Source organism: Lithobates pipiens, unplaced genomic scaffold (genome assembly GCF_037356315.1).
Source record: "Lithobates pipiens isolate NorthernLeopardFrog02 unplaced genomic scaffold, aLitPip1_a1.2 Scaffold_27, whole genome shotgun sequence".
Classification (NCBI taxonomy): Eukaryota; Metazoa; Chordata; class Amphibia; order Anura; family Ranidae; genus Lithobates; species Lithobates pipiens.
The window spans coordinates 145,269,120-145,288,639 of NW_027507788.1; the positions used below are offsets into that span (position 1 = coordinate 145,269,120).

The 19,520-nt window shown below is 40.6% G+C and overlaps 1 protein-coding gene across 3 annotated transcripts; it reads right to left on the reverse strand.

Annotated features, from left to right (window-relative positions):
• Positions 1–1,840: 1,840 nt before the first annotated feature.
• On the reverse strand, positions 1,841–18,991 carry AURKAIP1 (aurora kinase A interacting protein 1). Of its 3 annotated transcripts, none has more exons than XM_077457622.1 (4): positions 18,874–18,991; positions 16,287–16,366; positions 11,426–11,862; positions 1,841–2,006 (listed from the first exon to the last, which is right to left on the reverse strand). In XM_077457622.1, the coding sequence occupies exons 2-4, from the start codon at positions 16,336–16,338 to the stop codon at positions 1,905–1,907; spliced, it is 591 nt and encodes a 196-aa protein (XP_077313748.1). In that variant the 5' UTR covers positions 16,339–16,366; positions 18,874–18,991; the 3' UTR covers positions 1,841–1,904. The 3 variants fall into 3 exon arrangements, with proteins under 3 accessions (XP_077313748.1, XP_077313746.1, XP_077313747.1); XM_077457620.1 differs by having other exon boundaries at positions 18,823–18,875; XM_077457621.1 differs by lacking the exon at positions 18,874–18,991 and adding an exon at positions 18,774–18,799.
• Positions 18,992–19,520: the final 529 nt, after the last annotated feature.

Consider the following 19,520-nt stretch of genomic DNA (forward strand, 5'->3'; position numbering starts at 1 on the left):
TTGAAGCTGTAGTATGGCTATGAATGGCAGATGTGGCAGGATATGGCAGGCATAATAGAGCTCTCTTGATGAGAACCCCTGACAACCGCCCCCCCCCCCCCCCCCCCCATCACCATTAACATCTGCTGCATCGGAAGATTAAAGGTGGTGGGGAGGTAGGACCAAGGAAGATTTCTACTGAAGTCAGAAGAATCAACAAAAGGGACCAATTACACTAGCATTAAGTTAGGTCCCTTGTGCTGATTTTTCTTTTTAGCCAAACTTAGGTTTTAAATTGATAGGTTTAGTTCCGCCGATAGTGTGTATAGGACACAGAACAGCTCTGAATTTCTGACAAGATCAACTGTACTTTTTTTGCACTTACTAAACAAATATAACAAAAGATTTTCCATGTAGGGTAACATCATATAAACCATTTTAAGAATTGCTTCTACAAAAGGTTACCTGAAGACAGACCAGCTGCACACATCTTTTGCATTTCTTGGGCAGTTCAGTAGCAGTTCGTCCTCAAACACTAAGCGACTATGAGCCCCTTTGATGAACATGGACTGATGGTAACGGTCCTGTGTACTTTGTAAAGCACTGTCATCTGAATATAAATATAGGATATAATAAAGTGGATGAAATTCCTGATGGACATAGGAATATTGTTTAGTGGTCAGATTCCCTTCACATGTGATTTTAATGCAGCATCATATCTTTATAAAGCCTCTGAAGAAACTTGTTCTAGCAGAAACATGGACGCTGCCACTGACTCCACCTTCTGAAAATGCTAGTTATCTGGCTGTCATGCTGATCCAATGGTTTCATCAATGCTTTCAGTCACTAATCCGCCACAGGCATTCAAATCAGGACTTCTCACTTCACCTCTGGCATGCTAATTGTTCAGATGAGCAACTTAAAAAACGTACTGAAGTCAGAGAATCAACATTACTGTAAGTCATCTGGCATTTTGAGGAGAAGGTCAACAAGAGCAGCCCCCAGGTTTATCTACACACTGGCATGGAACACAAAGCAAAAACTGAAATTCATGCATTGCTTTTTTGCTTGGCATAGAAATTTTATTTACCAGTACGGTTTTTTCGTCAGCTTTTTTCTCAGTGAACAGAGGCGATGATTCATGGTCCATTGAGGAGGCAAGACAGGTGACACGGGAAGCTAAATTCCTTAACCAAAAATATACATTCTTTTTAAAACAGGAGTTGTGTGTGTCCCCCGTCTGGCTATGCTTTATGGGAAATGTGGTGTAAATCAAAAAAAGACTTGCTCCACACAGTAACACATTTTTGTCAGGCAAGTTCCCATCCATGTCTTTCATCTTAGTATTTAGTTGCTTGCTTGGAGTTTCACGTTAAAATGGTAATTCTATGCAAACTCAAGTGTTTTCATATTTTAGCTAGACAACCTCTTTAATAGAGAGACAAAACAAAAGCTGAATTGGAAGTACCAGTGATACCACATTTTCGTGTGCCAGTAAAAGGCCTCCCTCTCTTCTAATGTGATTAATAGCCTGAAGCTGCTGTTATACCAAACTGCATATGACCACCCAGAACCAAAACAGGTCTGAGGTTTGTGGTGTATGTTGGAAATGTCCTGCAGAGCTTAATAGTACAATGAGCATGCTCTGTGCCAGTAAACAGACTGACACACCCATGACCACCCAACCATATTTAAGCCTACACCTACATCTTACAGACATGTAGAAAGGTGAATATTGAAGGATTTCTACAAATGAAATAGATAGCCATTGTAACTGTGGTTTAGTTATGTTCTGGCTCTGTTAAGACGGTATTTTATGAACTGTAGGTGTAGGTGCAAAAGCGCATAAAACAATTGAGAATTTAGTAAATGTTGAATTTATTATAATACAATAAACATTAAAATGAAACATCCACATTCTCTGATCATAAATTCTTTATAAAAATATTCGGCGTTACCCAGCCTTCAGGTGCTTTTCTCAAGCCTGCCTTCCTCCAGATACGCACCAAATCTTTTTCAAAATTTTTCTGTAAGAAAAAAAAAATAAAAAAAAAAAAAATTAACAAAATCTTATATAAAAATTACAGAATGACAGCTGTCAATTACATCTTTATAACCCAGTGATATGTCTAGTCATGGAAAACCATTATACAGTGCTGTGAAAAAGTATTTGCTCCCTTCCTGATTTTTTTTTTTTTGCATATTTGTCACACTTAAATGATTCAGAAAAATTTTAAGAATACAAATCTGAGGAAATAAAAAAAGGTTTTTGTTAATGATTTCACTTAAGGGAAAAAAGCTGACCAAACCTGCCTGGTCCCATGTGAAAAAGTAATTGCGCATGTGGACTAAGGAGACAAACGTTGAACTTTCTGGAAGGTGTGCATCCCGTTACATCTGGCATAAAATGAACACAGCATTTCATAAAAAGAACATCATACCAACAGTCAAACATGGTGGTGGTAGTGTGATGGTCTGGGGCTGCTGTGCAGTTTTGGGACCTGGGTGACTTGACATAATTGATGGAACCATGAATTCTGGGCTCTACCAGAAAATCCTGAAAGAGAATGTCTGGCCATCAGCTCCTGACCTCAAGTCCAAGCGCACTTGGGTTATGCAGCAGGACAATGATCTAAAACACACCAGCAAGTCCACCACTGAACGGCTCAAAAAAAAACTAATGAAAAGTGGCCTAGTCAAAGTCTGGACTTAAATTCGATTGAGATGCTGTATCATGATCTTAAACAGGATGTTCATACTCAAAAACCCTCCAATGTGGCTGAATTAAAACAATTCTGCAAAGAGTGGGCCAAAATTCCTCCACAGCAATGTGAGGGACTAATTGCCAGCTATCGCAAAAGCTCAATGGCAGTTGTTGCTGCCAAGGGTGGCACAACCAGTTATTAGGTTTAGGAGGCAACTACTTTTTCACATAGGGCCAGACAGGTTTGGGCAGCTTTTTTCTCTAAATAAAACAATTTAGGGAGGAACTGAAAAAAAAATGGATTTTCTGCATTGTAGGCATTATTTAGAAATTGTGGGATTGGGAATCCCAATTTACACCGATTACACCCCACTGTGGAATAATAATCATATGAGGGAATTTGCTACCATACAAGGGCAGGAACTATGGAGCAAGTGTGGGGTGTTTTACTTACACCACTTAATTTCTGGCAGCACTCCCAAACCCTTTACTCAATTGCAGGAAGAGTTTGCAATACCATGCAATATGCATTTTCAATACCTACAGGTTAGACATGTGACTAATGCACAATTCCCTTGAGGAACATACCCACATCCCACCCCCAACCCCATTCTCTCTGTGGCCAAGAGCGAGGATCCCAATGGCCTCATTTCGTCATATTATGATATGCTATCGGCTCCAATTGCCTCCAAGGTCGCATATGCCCTGAAGGTGAGCTGGGAGAGGGACCTAGACCACATGACAGATGAAGAATGGGAAGAAGCACTTGAGACATGCAAGTAGGTGTCCCCTAAATTATCAGATAGAATGACCCAAATTTTTATACTGCATAGAGCTTACCTCACCCAGATTAGAATAGCAAAATATAAACCTGAGGTCCCCCCTAGCTGTCCAATGTGTAAAGTGGCCGCAGGCACCTTTTTCCATCTTGTATGGGCATGCCCTTTGCTACAAGGGTTCTGGATTCAGGTGGTGAATTTTCTGCATGACAATATGGGCACACCTGTTGGTCTGGACCCCAAACAATGCTTGTTGGGTGTATACCCGGGAGTACTCGACAGTAGTACTAAATTATTCCTGCAGGAAACGTTGTTGCAAGAAAGCTTAATCGCCAGGCAGTGGATGAGATCTCCACCACCAACATTAGCGGAGTGGAAAGCTGACATTAACCTGACTCTGCCGAAAAAAAAAATTTATTTACATTAATAGGGGGTGCCCATTCAAATATAATAAAGTGTGGGACCGCTGGCTGAATGACTCTGACACCTGCATATAACCATTGTTAGACCCCGCCATTTTTAAGTGCATAAATCTGCTGCTTGTTTGATACTCATGGTGCTAAATGCTACAGGGGATATAATGTTTGGATACAAACACGTACTCTTTACTGAATGTACTATAGAATGCAAACTGTAGGTACGCTGCTGTAAACTACTTTCCTACGTGTTCATTACTGTACACAATGTTTTTTGATATCTGTGCTTTACTTCAATAAAACTTTGTTAATTGAAAAAAAGAAATTGTAATTGTGCTTAAGGTAGACCCTGAACAAAATATTTTTGTCTTGAATTCCTCCTGAAAACTAGCAGTGAACTTCTTGAGATGTGAGTGATGCCGCTGTACCTACAGCCTCATAGCTGTAAATTTACAATGTGAGTTCCAATATACTTTGCAAGCAGCCTTTGGCTGCTAGTCTCAATGGATTTGGCCAAAGATTTGGTGATACAACTAGTGTGCTGTTCACCGTTTGCCTTGCTAAAGGCTCTGAAATGAGGGCGTAAAGCCCTGCCTCTACCAAGATGGTTGCCTCCACACAGAGACGGTGCAGAACATGCCATGGTTATTTAGTAATGTGGAAAGATCAGCTGCTAGGGGACCACAGGCAATACTGGTGACTAGTCCTTTGCCCTTTACCTGCTAGGTTTTGGCACACTTTCAGTCCCTCTTTAGTATTAGTATCCACAGGCCTTTAGGTTTCACTTCTGAACAGAATCTGTAAAACTTCTTTTTTTTTTTTAAGGATCTGTAAGGCAGTAGTTGAATTGGATAGCATGCAGCATGGTAGAGCTGCACAATCAATTATCAAGAATCGTTATCGTAATCTTGACTAAAGTGTTTCACAATTCTTTCTATTCAAATAACTTTCTCTGCCCTTCTGAAGCCACAGCCCTCAAAAGAAAGGAAGAGGAAAAACTGGGTAGTCAAAACATTCTTTATCAGTTGAACTGAAGTATAAACATTGTAACAATTTGTCAATGGAATAGACGTGTGCAAGTGAAAAAGTTTAACCACTTAAACACTAAACCTTTTTCTGACATTTGTTGGTTTCAAGTTAAAAATCTTTTTTTTTTTTGCAGTAGCAGCAGTCTTTCAAATGCAATTTTTTTGAAAAAAGTTTAATGGATTAAAAAAAATAAAAATAAATAAAAATAAATAACACAAGTAAAGTTAGCCCATTTTTTTGTATGATATGAAAGATTTTACGTTGCGAGAATCATGATCTTTTTATTCTAAGCAAAAAAATTGTGATTCTCACTTTGGCCAGAATTGTGCAGCTCTACAGTGTGGAGTGTTCACTTATGTTACGTGTTTTTCCCATGCATCCTGTTTTTAACGATCAACGATTTATATATCTAGCCTCTGATCTTATGTTATGTCTTGGAAATTTCTCTTGGACAGCTGTCACTGCAGCAAGTGTTCCTGCTATTTATGTTTCAGTGACAACTTAAAATGTTAGATTTTCCCTCACTTTCCATCCCGGTGACTATGGTCATCTCAACAATGGGGACAGAGCCAAAAAACCTTACAAAGGTTCTAACTCTTCCCTTTACTTTAACTAAAACAAAAAATTGCTTTAGATACACTTTAGGGTGATCCTAAAGTTTAAAGCCCACTTCCATTACAGGGATATCGCCAGTATCTTTATAATAAAGAACTTCTCTTAACTGGTAATCCAGCTACACTCACCTTATAATCAAGTATGATATTCTGGTTCTGCACTTTTTAAAATGTTTTCCTAGACTAAAGCGGACAACTATGAATGGTTTTTTCATGTTCACAATGTGGCTGTCAATTTTTTTTTCTACACTACATGGCCAAAAGTGTGTGGACACCCCTCTAAATTATTCAGGTTTTTACAGCAAAATATACGGTTAATGTTACAGCATATAAAGAGATTTTAGACAACCGTGCCCTGTGCACAAAGCCAGTTCCATAAAAACATGGTTTGATGAGTTTAGTGTGGAGGAAGTGGAGTGGCTTACATAGACACCTGAAACCGATTAAACACCTTTGGAATAAATAGGAACACCGGGTATGGTCAGAGCTTCTAATCTGACTTCAGTATCTGACACAAATGTTCTTTTGGCTGAATTAATTCAAACTCCCAGACACACTCCAAAATCCAATTGGAACAACTTCCCAGTAGAGGGAAGGATGGTATAGCCACGAAGGGAGGTCAATGACACAGACGCCCATGGTTTTGTAACAACAAGCTCCAAGTGTGATTGTCAGGTGTCCATAGACTTTTATCCATATGCTACATATCTGCAGTGCTTTAGAAGTGGGCATCCTGTAAAGATGACTGCAAGAGCACAGAGCAGACTGCTCATTGAGGTGAAGAAGAATCCTAGAGTGTCAGCTAAAGACTTACAAAAGTCTCTGGCATATGCCAACATCCCTGTTAGTGAATCTACGATATGTAAAACACTAAACAAGAATGGATTTCATGGGAGGATACCACAGAGGAAGCCACTGCTGTCCAAAAAAAAAAAAAAACATTTCTGCACATTTTACAGTTTGCACAAGAGCACCTGGATGTTCCACAGCAGTACTGGAAAAATATTCTGTGGACAGATGAAACCAAAGTTGAGTTGTTTGGAAGAAACACACACCACTATGTGTGGAGAAAAAGAGGCACAGCACAACATCAAAACCTCATCCCAACTGTGAAGTATGTTGGTGGGGGCATCATGGTTTGGGGCTGTTTTGTTACGTCAGTGCCTGGACAGATTGCCATCATCTAAGGAAAAATGAATTCCTAAGTTTATAAAGACATTTTGCAGGAGAACTTAAGGCCATCTGTCCACAAGCTGAAGCTCAACAGAAGATGGGTGTTGCAACAGGACAACGACCCAAAGCATAGAAGTAAATCAGCAGAATGGCTTAAACAAAAGAAAAAAATAGGCCTTCTGGAGTGGCCCAGTCAGAGTCCTGACCTCAACCCGATTGAGATGCTGTGGCATGACCTCAAGAAAGTGATTCACACCAGACATTCCAAGAATACTGCTGAACTGAAACAGTTCTGTAAAGGAGGAATGGCCAAGAATTACTCCTGACCATTGTGCACGTTGATCTGCAACTACAGGAAACATTTGGTTGAAGTTATTGCTGCCAAAAGGAGGTTCAACCAGTTATTAAATCCAAGGGTTCACATACTTTTTCCATCGGCACGTTCAATAAAAACATGGTAACATTTAATTCTGTGTGTGTTATTTAAAGTGGTTGTAAGTCCTTACAACACACTTTGACCTACAGGTAAGCCTAGATTAAGGCTTACCTGTAGGTCCAATAAATATTTGCCAAAAGACAGGCACCGCCGTCTAGGGCGAATGCGCCGTAGACAGCGGCGCGCAGCCGCACTGAGTTCGGCACCGTCAACATGCCGTGCGTGGCGGCTCCCATGCACATGCGGGGGAGTGACGTCATCACATCTTCGCCAAATGACAGCGGCGGAGCAGCGAGATCCACCAAGAAGATGGATGTGCCGGACTACAGGGGACAGCGGTGACATCGCTGGCTCCTGTGTCAGGTAAGTGACACATAATGGACTACTATGCGATGCATAGTAGTCCATTATGCTTTACCTTTGCAGGGAATGAAAGAGGAAGTAAACTCATCAGGGTTTACTTCCTCTTTAAGCAGACTGCGATTGTCTATTGTTGTGACTTAGATGAAGATCAGATCACATTTTATGACCAATTTGTGCAGAAATTCATATCATTCTAAAAAGGGTTCACATACTTTTTATTGCAACTGTAAGTAATATATATTATTACTTTCACTGTTTCACAGTATAAACGAACCCCTTATAGTAGCGATTATCTGCTCTTTTGTACTATAAAAGGGGCTTATTTTCATTTTTTTTAAACCCCATGATGACAGGTGATACAAAGAAAAGCATGCTGCTGCTACTTAACGTCTTAGGCCTGGTTCACACCGATGCAGTGCTTTTTTCAGAAACGCACTACAGTTCATTTAACATGTTTTCCTATGGGACACGTTCACGTCTATGCTTTTTTTAAGCGTATTTGGAAATGGTCAGGAACATTTTTCAATGCAAAACAGTGCTTTTTTTGGCTTGGCTGGTTCAATAAACTTCAATGGAGAAGCTTTGCATTTTTTAATCTGCCCAACAACAAATTGGACAAAGAAAAAAAGCATTTAAAAAAAATGCAAATAGCAGCAGAATCGCATTTGCAAAAACGCATACACTGTCTGAAAATCCCTTTCACCAAGAAGTTTGCTATTCTGCTCCTTCAAATTTTCCTTTCACTGTGGTCGAAAACGAATGTCGATTTAACCCCACTATTAGAAAATCAAGCAAACATTGTAAAAATGAATTCATTTTTTTTTGAAGGACGTTGTTTTTTTATGGCCAGCATAAGTGACAGCAGGAGCATGTAGCTTTTATCAAGCCACCTGCCTATGACAAGGGACTCTGTCATACATAATATGTTCTGTCTGAAAATCCACAAAACAGTCTAATTTTTTTCTTTCAATAACGAATTTGATCTCGGAGTCCGATGATATTTACCAGACGCCACCTATAATAGTATATACAGTATATCTCTTCTTCAGTTATTCTCAGAGTGGATTAGAGATTTTGCTCCCTAACCATATAGTTGGTTATTTAAATTAACCATTGTATAGTAGAGCTGCACGATTCTGGCTAAAATGAGAATCACGATTTTTTTTGCTTAGAAGATAGATCACGATTCTCGCTGCATATCATCTTTCACATTAAAACACAAAAAATTGTACTAACTTTACTGTTTCGTTTTTTTTTTTCCATTTATTGAAGTGTATTTTTTCCCAAAAAATTGCATTTGAAAGACTGCTGGGCAAATGCAGTGTGACATAAAATATTGCAGCAATTGCCATTTTATTACCTAGGGTCTCTGAGAGATAGATAGATATCTATCTATCTCTTAAGAAAGAAGTGTCAGAAAAAGATTTAGACTTTAAGTGGTTAAACTTCCTGCATTTAGGCCCCTTTCACACATGCCGACATTATGTCCGTATTTCATCCATCCGTTTGCAGATGAAATGCAGACATTATATCCGTATTTCATCCATCCGTTTGCAGATGAAATACGGACATACATGCATTCCTATGGGATATGGGGTGTCTGCGGATGAACATCCGCAGACACCCGATATCATCCGCCTCCGCAATTGTCTGATCCTGCAGACGGAGGAAAATCCTATTTTTCTATCCGTCTGCAGAGCAGATCGGATAAACACGGACAGACGGTCCGTGCTCATCCGATCCCCATAGAGGAGAGTGGAGAGCTGACAGGGCGGTCCCGACACAGTGTGCCAGGACCGCCCTGTTATCCGCCGGCTCAGCGGGGACAACAACGGAGTGATCCCCGCTGAGCAAGCGGATCATCACGGGGCAGATCATTACTGATCCCTCCCGTGAGAAAGGGGCCTCACAAGTGGTTGAACGCTTGGCAGACTGCCCAGATTATTTGTTTACACAAGAAGTTCTTTCCCTTTGATCTAAGAAGTAAGGGTTAGTTACAATGTTTCAAGTTCTACACTTGGCAGATTGTCCAGGATGCTTTCTTTTGACAGAGTGAGCAGATAATCTCTCCACTTGTTTATATGAAAGAATCAGAGATCGTAAGGGGGGGGTGTGTGAATCGAGATTGTGTTTTTTTTTAACGATTAATCGTGCAGTTCTAATGCATAGAGATATTTAAGAATAAATTGCCTTTTTTTTTAAACTTTATATATTAACTATATTACACCACATTTTTTTTTAAGCTTATTATCCAATTAATCGAAAAAAAAATAATGGGCCAACAAATCAATTATGTAATTAATAGTTTCAGCCCTAGAGATTTCCCTCGACTTTTTACTTCCTGTCCCACAGTCATAACAGGAAGCGAGAGGAAATCCCTTCAAAATTAGGAAATCCCCGGTTGTCACTAGAGGTGCACCAAAATTTCAGCACGCCAAAACATATCGCCCCCGAAAATTGTGTTTTATTTCATTCAGCCAAAAGAAAAAAAAGGTGCCGACAATGGCACTGAAAGGGGGGTGCCCCAGGTGCCGCACATTGCGTGGATGTCATCCTGACACGCCGCAGTCCTCCCCTCCCTGTCATACAGAGTGGTGATCTCCCTCGGGCCACTGTAACAAAGTCCTGCCCCCTGTGATAGGCGGCACATAGATCCAATGCCAGGAATTTTAATCAGTGTGATGTCTATCATAGATGGGAATTTAGTACTGCGGCCATTCAAATCCAGCTTTGTGACACAGCGGAAGATCGCTGCACTGTGTGATTCGGGCACTTGCAAGGCTGCATCAGATGGGCACTGACAAGGCTGCATTAATCTCCTGTACCGTGTCTGCAGTCTCTGACTATCTCCTGTACCATGTCTGCTAGAGGCTCATTGAATGGAAATTTTGCTAATACTATTAGCAATGTGTTTAAGTAAGATTGCAGACATGATAGAAGAGATGGTTAGAGACTACTGCATTTTTCTTGCACTAAAGGTGCCAATAATGGCCGAGAATAAATTCATATTAATTTTAATAGATGATATTAATTAAAAAGTCGGATACAATTACATATGAAAATAAAAATATTTTAAAAAAAACTGTCATTTTCAGATTTCGGTTAAGTGCATCCTGCATTTTCGGTTTTGGTTCTGGCACCAAAAAAATTTCACCAAAACGAGCGCCCCCATTGGAAGATTTCCATGCCATTCCTGTTCTGGTAAGAACCCAACAGGACAGAGAGGGTGAATCTCTCCAAATGGGGCACAGACAGCAATAAAAAATTGACAGGTATTCTAATCCCTCTCCACTCTCCTAAAACTTTAAAAAGTTTTGCCTTTAGTTATATTTTAAAAGGTTACAGAACAAGATTAAAGTGTGTTTTTGGAATTTCTCAGCTATCAAAGATCATTCTATTCTACAAATATGCACGTGTAAAGTCGTATTTTTTTTTTTAAGAAAGGATGTTCTTTTTCTAATCTATCATGGCTTCTAACCCTTCTTTTCATTTGCATCTCTGCTTTAGTTCCAAGGTATTTCGATTGCAATACTCCTCCACCCTCAATGCATGATTCAACATTTTGCAAAAAAAAGTGTTGACAAAAAATAGCATTCCAGAAAAAAATAAAAAAATAAAAATAACATTCCAGAAGTTTAACCATCCCACATTCTGAATTCCACTTCAGAGAAACCTACTTACATTTGTAGCAGCCGTCTAAGACTAATAAAAGAAATCCAAATCAATTAATATAGCCCATCTTTTGCTGCAAGAATTTTATACATTATCAAACCAAGTATAGTATACCCACCTGGTGTCCATAACTACACTAGGCAGTAGTGACACCACAGAGACTGTGTGACTATATCACCTATCTAAAACTACAACTACCTTTCTTCATTTTCACTTGAATTTTTGTTCTGTGCCCTATCATGAAGACTCATGTTCCTCACCTGCTTCTTTACACTGCGCTTATGAAGGACCTTCTGTCGCACAAACTTCACATGCTTCTGCAGCTTCTCGTATTTATGTTTGTTCATCTTTCTCCTTCGGATCTTAAGGATGTTTTTGCATTGAACTACATCCCTGTGCCCACTTTCCTCCCCTGTGTAAACAGCGTCCTGTGAAGTAGGACAATCATAGACCTTTAAATGGTCTTCAGGCTCCTCCTGAGTATTTGGGGCCTCGGGTTTAGGCAACATGTAGCGGGAGGAAATTAGGCTCTCCAATGGAGTGATAGACAGCATTCGAGGAACCAGAACGTCATCCAGCTCAGGTTCCAGGTTGTACCAGACAGGAGGGGATGTGTGCTGTTTCTGTGGCTGCCGTGTGCTGTAAGAAGCGAAAAAGCTCTTCTGACTTGTACTGAGGCACCGTGGAGTTATATATCCTAGAATACAGAGAAGGGTTACCAAAGTCTGCAATGTACAAGGCTTGGTCAAACCATCTAAAAATCGCTCATATGAAAATTTTGACCGAAGTAAAAAAAAAAAAAAAAAAAAAAATTCCATTCATTTTATTGCTATTGATCTGCTGGTACTGAGTATAATCCACCCCTAATACCCTGTACCACCACTGCACCAATACAAAAAAAAAAAAAAAAAAAAAAAAAAAAGATGAAACTGTAATAAAGCGGCCACTTAAATTAAATAATGTGAATTAACCGAAAATTATACCTACAATCCTACAGCAACACAGATAGGTGATAATTTAGTAGCGCTAATATAATACAATTGCAATCCCAGGAAGAAGTCAGAGTGACGAAACATGAAACATGTCAGGGGCGTGGCTACAAGGAAATCCACTCTATTGATGTGAGACTCAGTTTTGCTGTGTAAGACACACGGACAGCGAGAGCAGGGTTTTTGGAGTGGCCGAGAGCCAGACACTGAGAGCAGGAGCTTTGGAGTGGGTGAGAGCCCTGTACAAGTCTATGGGAGAAATCTAAAGTGCTAATTTTAAAGGCCTATATGCAAGTTATTGTCATAAAAAGTGTTTGAGGACATCTATCAATGCAAAAAAAGTTTTAAAAACTACAGTTTTTGCGGGGGCAGCAATTTTAACAATGCTTAAAGTGAAACAATAAAAGTGTAATATTCCTTTAAATTTCGGACCTGGGGGTGTGTATAGTATGCCTGTAAAGGGGTGCATGTTTCCCGTGCTTAGAACTATCCCTGCGGAAAATGTAATTTCTGCAGGAAAAAAAGTCATTTAAAAGCACTCATGGCTATAATGAATTGTCTGCTCCCGTAATACAGAGAACAGTCTTTGAAAGTCATTGATTAAAAAAAAAAAAAAAAAAAAGAAAAAAGAAAAAAAAAAAAGATAAGCATGGGATTCATCCAAATTCAATTACCAGGCCCTTCAGGTCTGTTATGGATATTAAGGGGAACCCAGTGTCAAATAAAAAAATGAAGTGGGATTCCCCCCAAATATCCATACCAGACCTGGGTCTGGTATGGATTTTAAGCTGAACTCCACGCCTAATTAAAAAAAAAAAAAAAAAAAAAAAAATGGCACGGAGTTCTCCCCAAAAATCCATACCAGACCTTTTATCCGAGCACGCAACCTGACAGGCAGCAGGAAAAGGGTGGGGGCGCCCCCCCTTGACTTGAACCAGGCCACATGCCCTCAACATTGGGAGGATGCTTTGGGGTCCCCCAAAGCACCTTGTCCCCATGTTGAGGACAAGGGCCTCATCCCCACAACCCTGGCCGGTGTTTGTGAGGGTCTGCGGGCGGGGGTCTTATCAGAATCTGGAAGCCCCCTTTAAACAAGGGGACCCCCAGATCCCGCCCCCCCCCCCCCCCCCCGTTTGAAATGGTAAGGGGGTACAAAAGTACCACTACCATTTCACAAAGAAAGTTCATAAAAAGGTTAAAAAACACACACACACAGACACACACAATTGGGAAAAGTCCTTTTATTAAAAAAAAAGTAAAAACAGATTCCAGCAGTGGTAATCCACTCTTGCTATCCAGCGATGGATGATCATCTCTCCGGGGTCCAGCGGGGTCATCACTGGGGAAGCCTGGCTTTCCCCTTGCGTCAGAGGGGGCGGGTCAGGTGATGGGTGGCCCAGCCCTACTCAGATAAGAAGTGTCAGGCTGCCGGGATTCCCGCAGTGTCTCCGGTGGAGACAGGATGGATGCGCTGCGCTGGAGGGAGAGATCAGCCATCGCTGGACCCCGGAGAGATGATCAGCCATCGCTGGACCCCGGAGAGATGATCATCCATCGCTGGATAGCAAGAGTGGATTACCACCACTGGAATCTTTTTTTTATTTTTAATAAAAGGACTTTTCCCAAAGGTGTGTGTGTGCTTTTGAACTTTTTTTTACACTTTCTTTGTGAAATGGTAGGGGCACTTTTGTACCCCCTTACCATTTCAAACAGGGGGGGGGGGCAGGATCTGGGGGTCCCCTTGTTAAAGGGGGCTTCCAGATTCTGATAAGCCCCCCGCCCGCAGACCCCCACAACCACCGGCCAGGGTCATGGGGATGAGGTCATTGTCCCCATCAACCATGGGAACATGGTGCTTTGAGGGGTCACAGACCCCCAAAGCATCCTCTCAATGTTGAGGGCATGTGGCCTGGTACAGTTCAGGAGGGGGGGGCGCACGCTGTCCCCCCCCCCTTTTCCTGCAGCCTGCCAGGTTGCGTGCTCGGATAAAGGGTCTGGTATGGATATTTGGGGGGAACCCCACATTTTTTTTTTGACACGGGGTTCCCCTTAATATCCATACCAGACCTGAAGGGCCTGGTAATTGAATTTGGGGGAACCCCACGCTTTTTTTTTAAATTTTATTTTTTTAATCAATGACTTTCAATGACTGTTCTCTGAATTATGGGGAGCCGACAATTCATTATAGCCGTGAGTGCTTTTAAATGACTTTTTCCTGCAGAAATGACATTTTGTGCAGGGACAGTTCTAAGCACGGGAAACATGCGCCTCTTTACAGGCATACTATACACACCCCCCAGGTCCGAAATTTTAAGGAATATTACACTTTTATTGTTTCACTTTAAGCATTATTAAAATCACTGCTCCCGAAAAAACTGCAGTTTTTAAAACTTTTTTTGCATTGATAGATGTCCCCTGGGGCAGGACCCAGGTCCCCAAACACTTTTTAGGACAATAACTTGCATATTAGCCTTTAAAATTAGCACTTTTGATTTTGAACGTTCGAGTCCCATAGACTTTAATAGGTTTCCAAAGTTCACATGAAGTTTAGGTCTGTTCGCAGGTTCTGGTGCGAACCGAACCGGGGGGTGTACGGCTCATCCTTACTGGTGAGTGTGTTCTTCATAGGGAGAGGGGTCACAAGCATGTTGGTGTGGTGGAAGATTTATTTTGAGAAGATTGGATATTCACTTTATTACTGATTTGTGGACTTTGTATCAATATATTTTATGTCACTACATCACTGGGCGATTTAATCACATTTAATATTGTATGAGTTATTGTTATTCTATTATATTATGATCACCTATTTGTGTTGCTATAGGATTGTAGGTATAATTTTTGGTTAATTCATTTTATTGATATTACAAAGAAAACAAAAGCATACCACAATAATTAAAGTGTATCTAAACCCAAATGTAATATATTGCACTGCAGCTTACCAGACATTGATGTGGTGGCTGCATTTGTTTTCTTCCTTCAGGCATTTTCCCTTTATACTCACCTGGTTATCCTGGAAATAAGACACTTCCCGTCCCTTTGTGGATACGCTTACTCCTTCACTGTACCTATGGAAGCAGTCGTGGTTTTCTTTTGTCACCCAGGCTGGACTTCAAACAATTCCAGTTAAATTTTACCAAGTACTGCTAGCTATATCAATTTTGTTTAATGTGTTAGTCAAGTTATCTATGCCAATGTCACAAGTTTAATCTTGCTGCTGGAGAGTTCACGCCTGTGGCAGGATTACTATGAAGACCATGGCAGAGAGAAGAAACACTCACCTGCTTGCAAGTGTCAATCTCTTACTGTCTCTATCAATGTCTTTTACTGGCAACTTACGCTACGCATCGTTTTCAGCCGTGAGGGAATGGCGCTACTCTGATCAAACTGGCGAGGGAGTAACACAAACAGGAAAGTGATAGATCTTTCTGTATGTTTCAGTGATTCTGTTGCTGACAACTTATCAGTGACAACAACACAAGTGTGATGTTAGTCTTACAGTTCCAAAACTGCAAACAAAAATATGACATTTACTACAAGACAAAACTTCTGTACTGCCAAGAAAGAAAGAAAAAAAAAAAAAATACAAATAACTAGGGATGCACCGATACCAGTATTCGCCGATACCAATTACCGATACCTATTTTTAGTGTCATGTGACACATTTTTGAATGAGCTAATATACTAATCCAATACCAAATCTATTTTCTGTGGTTTATTAAATTGTATAATACGCTTTGAACCACATCTGAATCACATGACATGTGAACCAAATTGGCTTTCTATTACATATGTGCGGGCCAGCCGCAGTACGATTTTAAAAAGAGTCAGGTATGATTTTCAGTCTGGTTGAGGTAGGACTTCCAAAAAAATTCACACCTGAACCGCATGTGAACCACTAAACGAAATCGCACCAGACTATTTTTACGAATCGCACCAAAACCAGCCTCGCTCATATATGAACCTATTTTAAAGTACTCGTGCAAATGCTTAGTATCGGCGCCGATACTGGTATCGATAAAAATGCTATAAATAACAAAACGTATTTGCAAAGCAGATTATATCAGTGTCCTGTTTTTCAACACCAAACTTGTCAGAATGTTACAGATGGCAAAAGGCTTGATCCAATCACCTGCTAGTCTTGTGGCTCTACTCAAGTGGGGCATCAGTCTTGTGAGCCACATCTTCACATAGAAGGTCAAGGTACTCCAACTGGAAAACAAATGATCCAAAATACATTATAATAAAAACCACACCAAGGATTACCAGTAAACCCTTTCAAAATTAGGAACTCTACTCTGGTCATAAAAAAAACACACAATGCAAGGAAAAAAACTGTGCAATATATCTTTGTAAATTGCACCATTTCAGATGCATAGGCTAGATTGACATTGCCACATCACAATAAAGCATGAATTTACACTGGAATTGCACCCCATTATGGTAATAAGATACCACAATGGGGTGCATATGACGCCAGGTGGGCATCATATGACATCCTCTGCTTCCCGGCATTGTGGAGATTGCCAGGTAACAGAGCCGGGACACGTCCTGTCAGGGTAGAGAAGAATTGATCAGATGTTCCTTGTACAAAGGAACACCGATTGGTCTCCTCTCCTCATCAGTCCCCTCCCCCCACAGTTAGATTCACTCCCCAGGACACACATTTACAACCTGCAGCAGCCCCTAGTGTTAACCCCTTCCTTGCCAGTCACATTTATACAGTAATCTGTGCATCTTTTATAGCACCGATCGCTTTATAAATGTCAATGGTCCCAAAATAGTGTCAAAAGTGTCCAAGCGGTCCGCTGCAATGTCCCAGTCATGATAAAAAAAAATCGCAGATCACCGCCATTAGTAGTAAAAAAATAAAAAATAAAAATTATGATAAAAATGACAAATCTATTTCCCCATTTTGTAGACGCTATAACTTTTGCGCAAACCAATCAATATATGCTTATTGGGATTTTTTTTACCAAAAATGTGTAGAAGAATACATATTGGCCTAAACTGAGAAAAAAAAAAAAGCATTTTTCCTTCTTTTAAATGGCATATTTATTATAGAAAATAATAATTATTGTGCTTTTTTTCAAAATTGACACTTTTTTTTGTTCATAATGCAAAAAAATAAAAAAGGCAGAGGTGATCAAATACCACCAAAAGAAAGCTCTTTGTGGGGGAAAAAAAAAAAGATCAGTGTTGTATGACCACACAATTGTCATTCAAAATGTGACAGAGCTGAAAGCTGAAAATTGGCCTGGACAGGAAGGGGGTGAAAATGCCCTGTATGGAAGTGGTTAAATAAGTTGCTGTAAAGCAGTAGTAAAGTCTTCTTGTTAAAAGAAGAAAACTAACTCCCCTGCAGGTTTAAATCCCAATGTACATTATTAGAGACTAAACTACAGACAGAGCCCTCCAGCGCTGTGCTGTCACGGCTCTCCATGGTACTTCCATCTCTGCTCGGTCTTCCTTCAGGTTTTCGTATCTTTGACAACTTGAATGGTCGGGCCGAGGTTACGTCAGTCCCGTGCATGTGCACAGAAGTCACACTGCCACAGCACACACAGTGTGCCGTAAATGCGGCCTGAGCTGCGCATCTGTAGCTCAGATCACATTACCTGCTGACTGCAGTTTTTGTAAGCCTTTAATTTAATACCACTTTAACATAAAGCACATTAAAAGCAGAACTAAAGGCCAAACACCCCCCCCGGATAAAGTAAAGCCCCTTTCGTACTTACGCGACTTGAAGCAATGCCTGTGTAATCTTGAGGTCTATGGACCTCAAGTCGCCTCAAGTCAGACCAAAGTATTGCAGGGACTGACTTGAAGTCGCACAGATATGAATAGTACTCATTGGAAATCATGAGGTACCACTTGTCATGCGACTTTGCAGTCCCAAGTCACACAAGTATGAAAGGGATCTTAGGGAGGGTTTTTATTATTTTATTTTTCACCTGGGTCCCATACGGAAGATTTCCTTTCACTTCCTCTGCCACAGACAAAACAGAAGGGGAGGACATCATTGGTTCTCACTGGAAATAGTATCCCCATTGAAAGATTTCCCCTCTATTACTGTTCTGGTGATAACCCAAGAATTGGGATTTTGTTTAATTTTCACTCTCGGTAATAATGGTATGTAGATCCCTAAGGGGGACTAGAGATGGGCTCGGGCATGTTTGAAATCCCACATGCCCGATCCTGCCAGGAAGCCGACACTGCACACGGCTAATCGCAGGCAGCGAGACATTTCCTGGTTTGCAGCTGCACAGATCGGAAAATGGCTCACTGCCTGCGATTAGCCTTGTGCAGTGTCGGCTTCCTGGCAGGATCGGGGTTGTGGCATTTCAAACACTCCCATCTCTAATACGGACGGACAGCAATTACAAACCTGACAGAGGTTCCAATCCCTCTCCACTCCATTTAAAAACAAAAAAGAACATTTTTCCTTTAGTTATACTTTACCATACCACATGGGTGAAAATTTGTCCCTTATCTTTCCAAATGACAGATGTACTTAAAGTCCAAATACTGCCATGTCATATAAACATTCAAATGTGAATGAGCCCATAACAGCATGCAGTGTCACAGCAATGGAGGAAAGGTGATAGGAGAAGCATACTGTGCTTCCATGGGGTGACAGGCCTACATGACAGCTCTCCCTCACTCACAGCTCTCCGGCCGGGCTTCTATCAGTCCTCCTCCACATACACAATACATACCTGACCTCAGTACCAGAACCACCTTCTAACACACTCAGCTTCCTGCTATATGCTGCACACAGTATCCGGTCCTTCCACTAATTCTTCCCCTAGTCACCGCGGGACAAAGGTTCCGTGCTGACAGAGCTCCCTCTGGTGTCCAAAAGGGGAATCGCAGCCAGAGGTCTATACAATGCATAGATCCCAACTGTCCCTGATTTTGAGGGACTGTCCCTGATTTGGAAATAAAAGTCCCTCTTTCCCTCATTCCTCTTCATGTGTCCTTAATTTTGGTCTGATCTATATAGATGTATATAACTCTTTCATGACTAAGCCTATTTCTGATATTTAGTGTTTACCAGTTAAAATCCGTATTTATGGCTAGAAAATTACTTAGAGCCCCCCAAACATTATATATATATATATATATATATATATATATATATATATATATATATATATATATATATATATATTTAGCAGAGAATCTAGAGAATAAAATGGTGATTGTTGCAATATTTTATGCCACGCGGTATTTGTGCAACAGTGTTTTAAACGCAACTTTTTGGGAAAAGGGAAACTTTCATGAATTTTAAAAAGACAAAACAGTATAGTTAGCCCAATTTTTTTGCATCATGTGAAAGATGATGTTACGCCAAGTAAATAGA

Bases quoted from the DNA above. Each gene is read 5' to 3' on its own strand.
- AURKAIP1 (XM_077457620.1), bottom strand. From the start codon at position 18,860: ATGTGGAGGAGGACTGATAGAAGCCCGGCCGGAGAGCT. The intron at 11,863-16,286 runs GTGATTGGATCA...TCTGTATTCTAG, and splicing joins TAGAGCCACAAGACTAGCAG to GATATATAACTCCACGGTGC. The intron at 2,007-11,425 runs GTGAGGAACATG...TTTTTCTTACAG, and splicing joins AGCGCAGTGTAAAGAAGCAG to AAAAATTTTGAAAAAGATTT.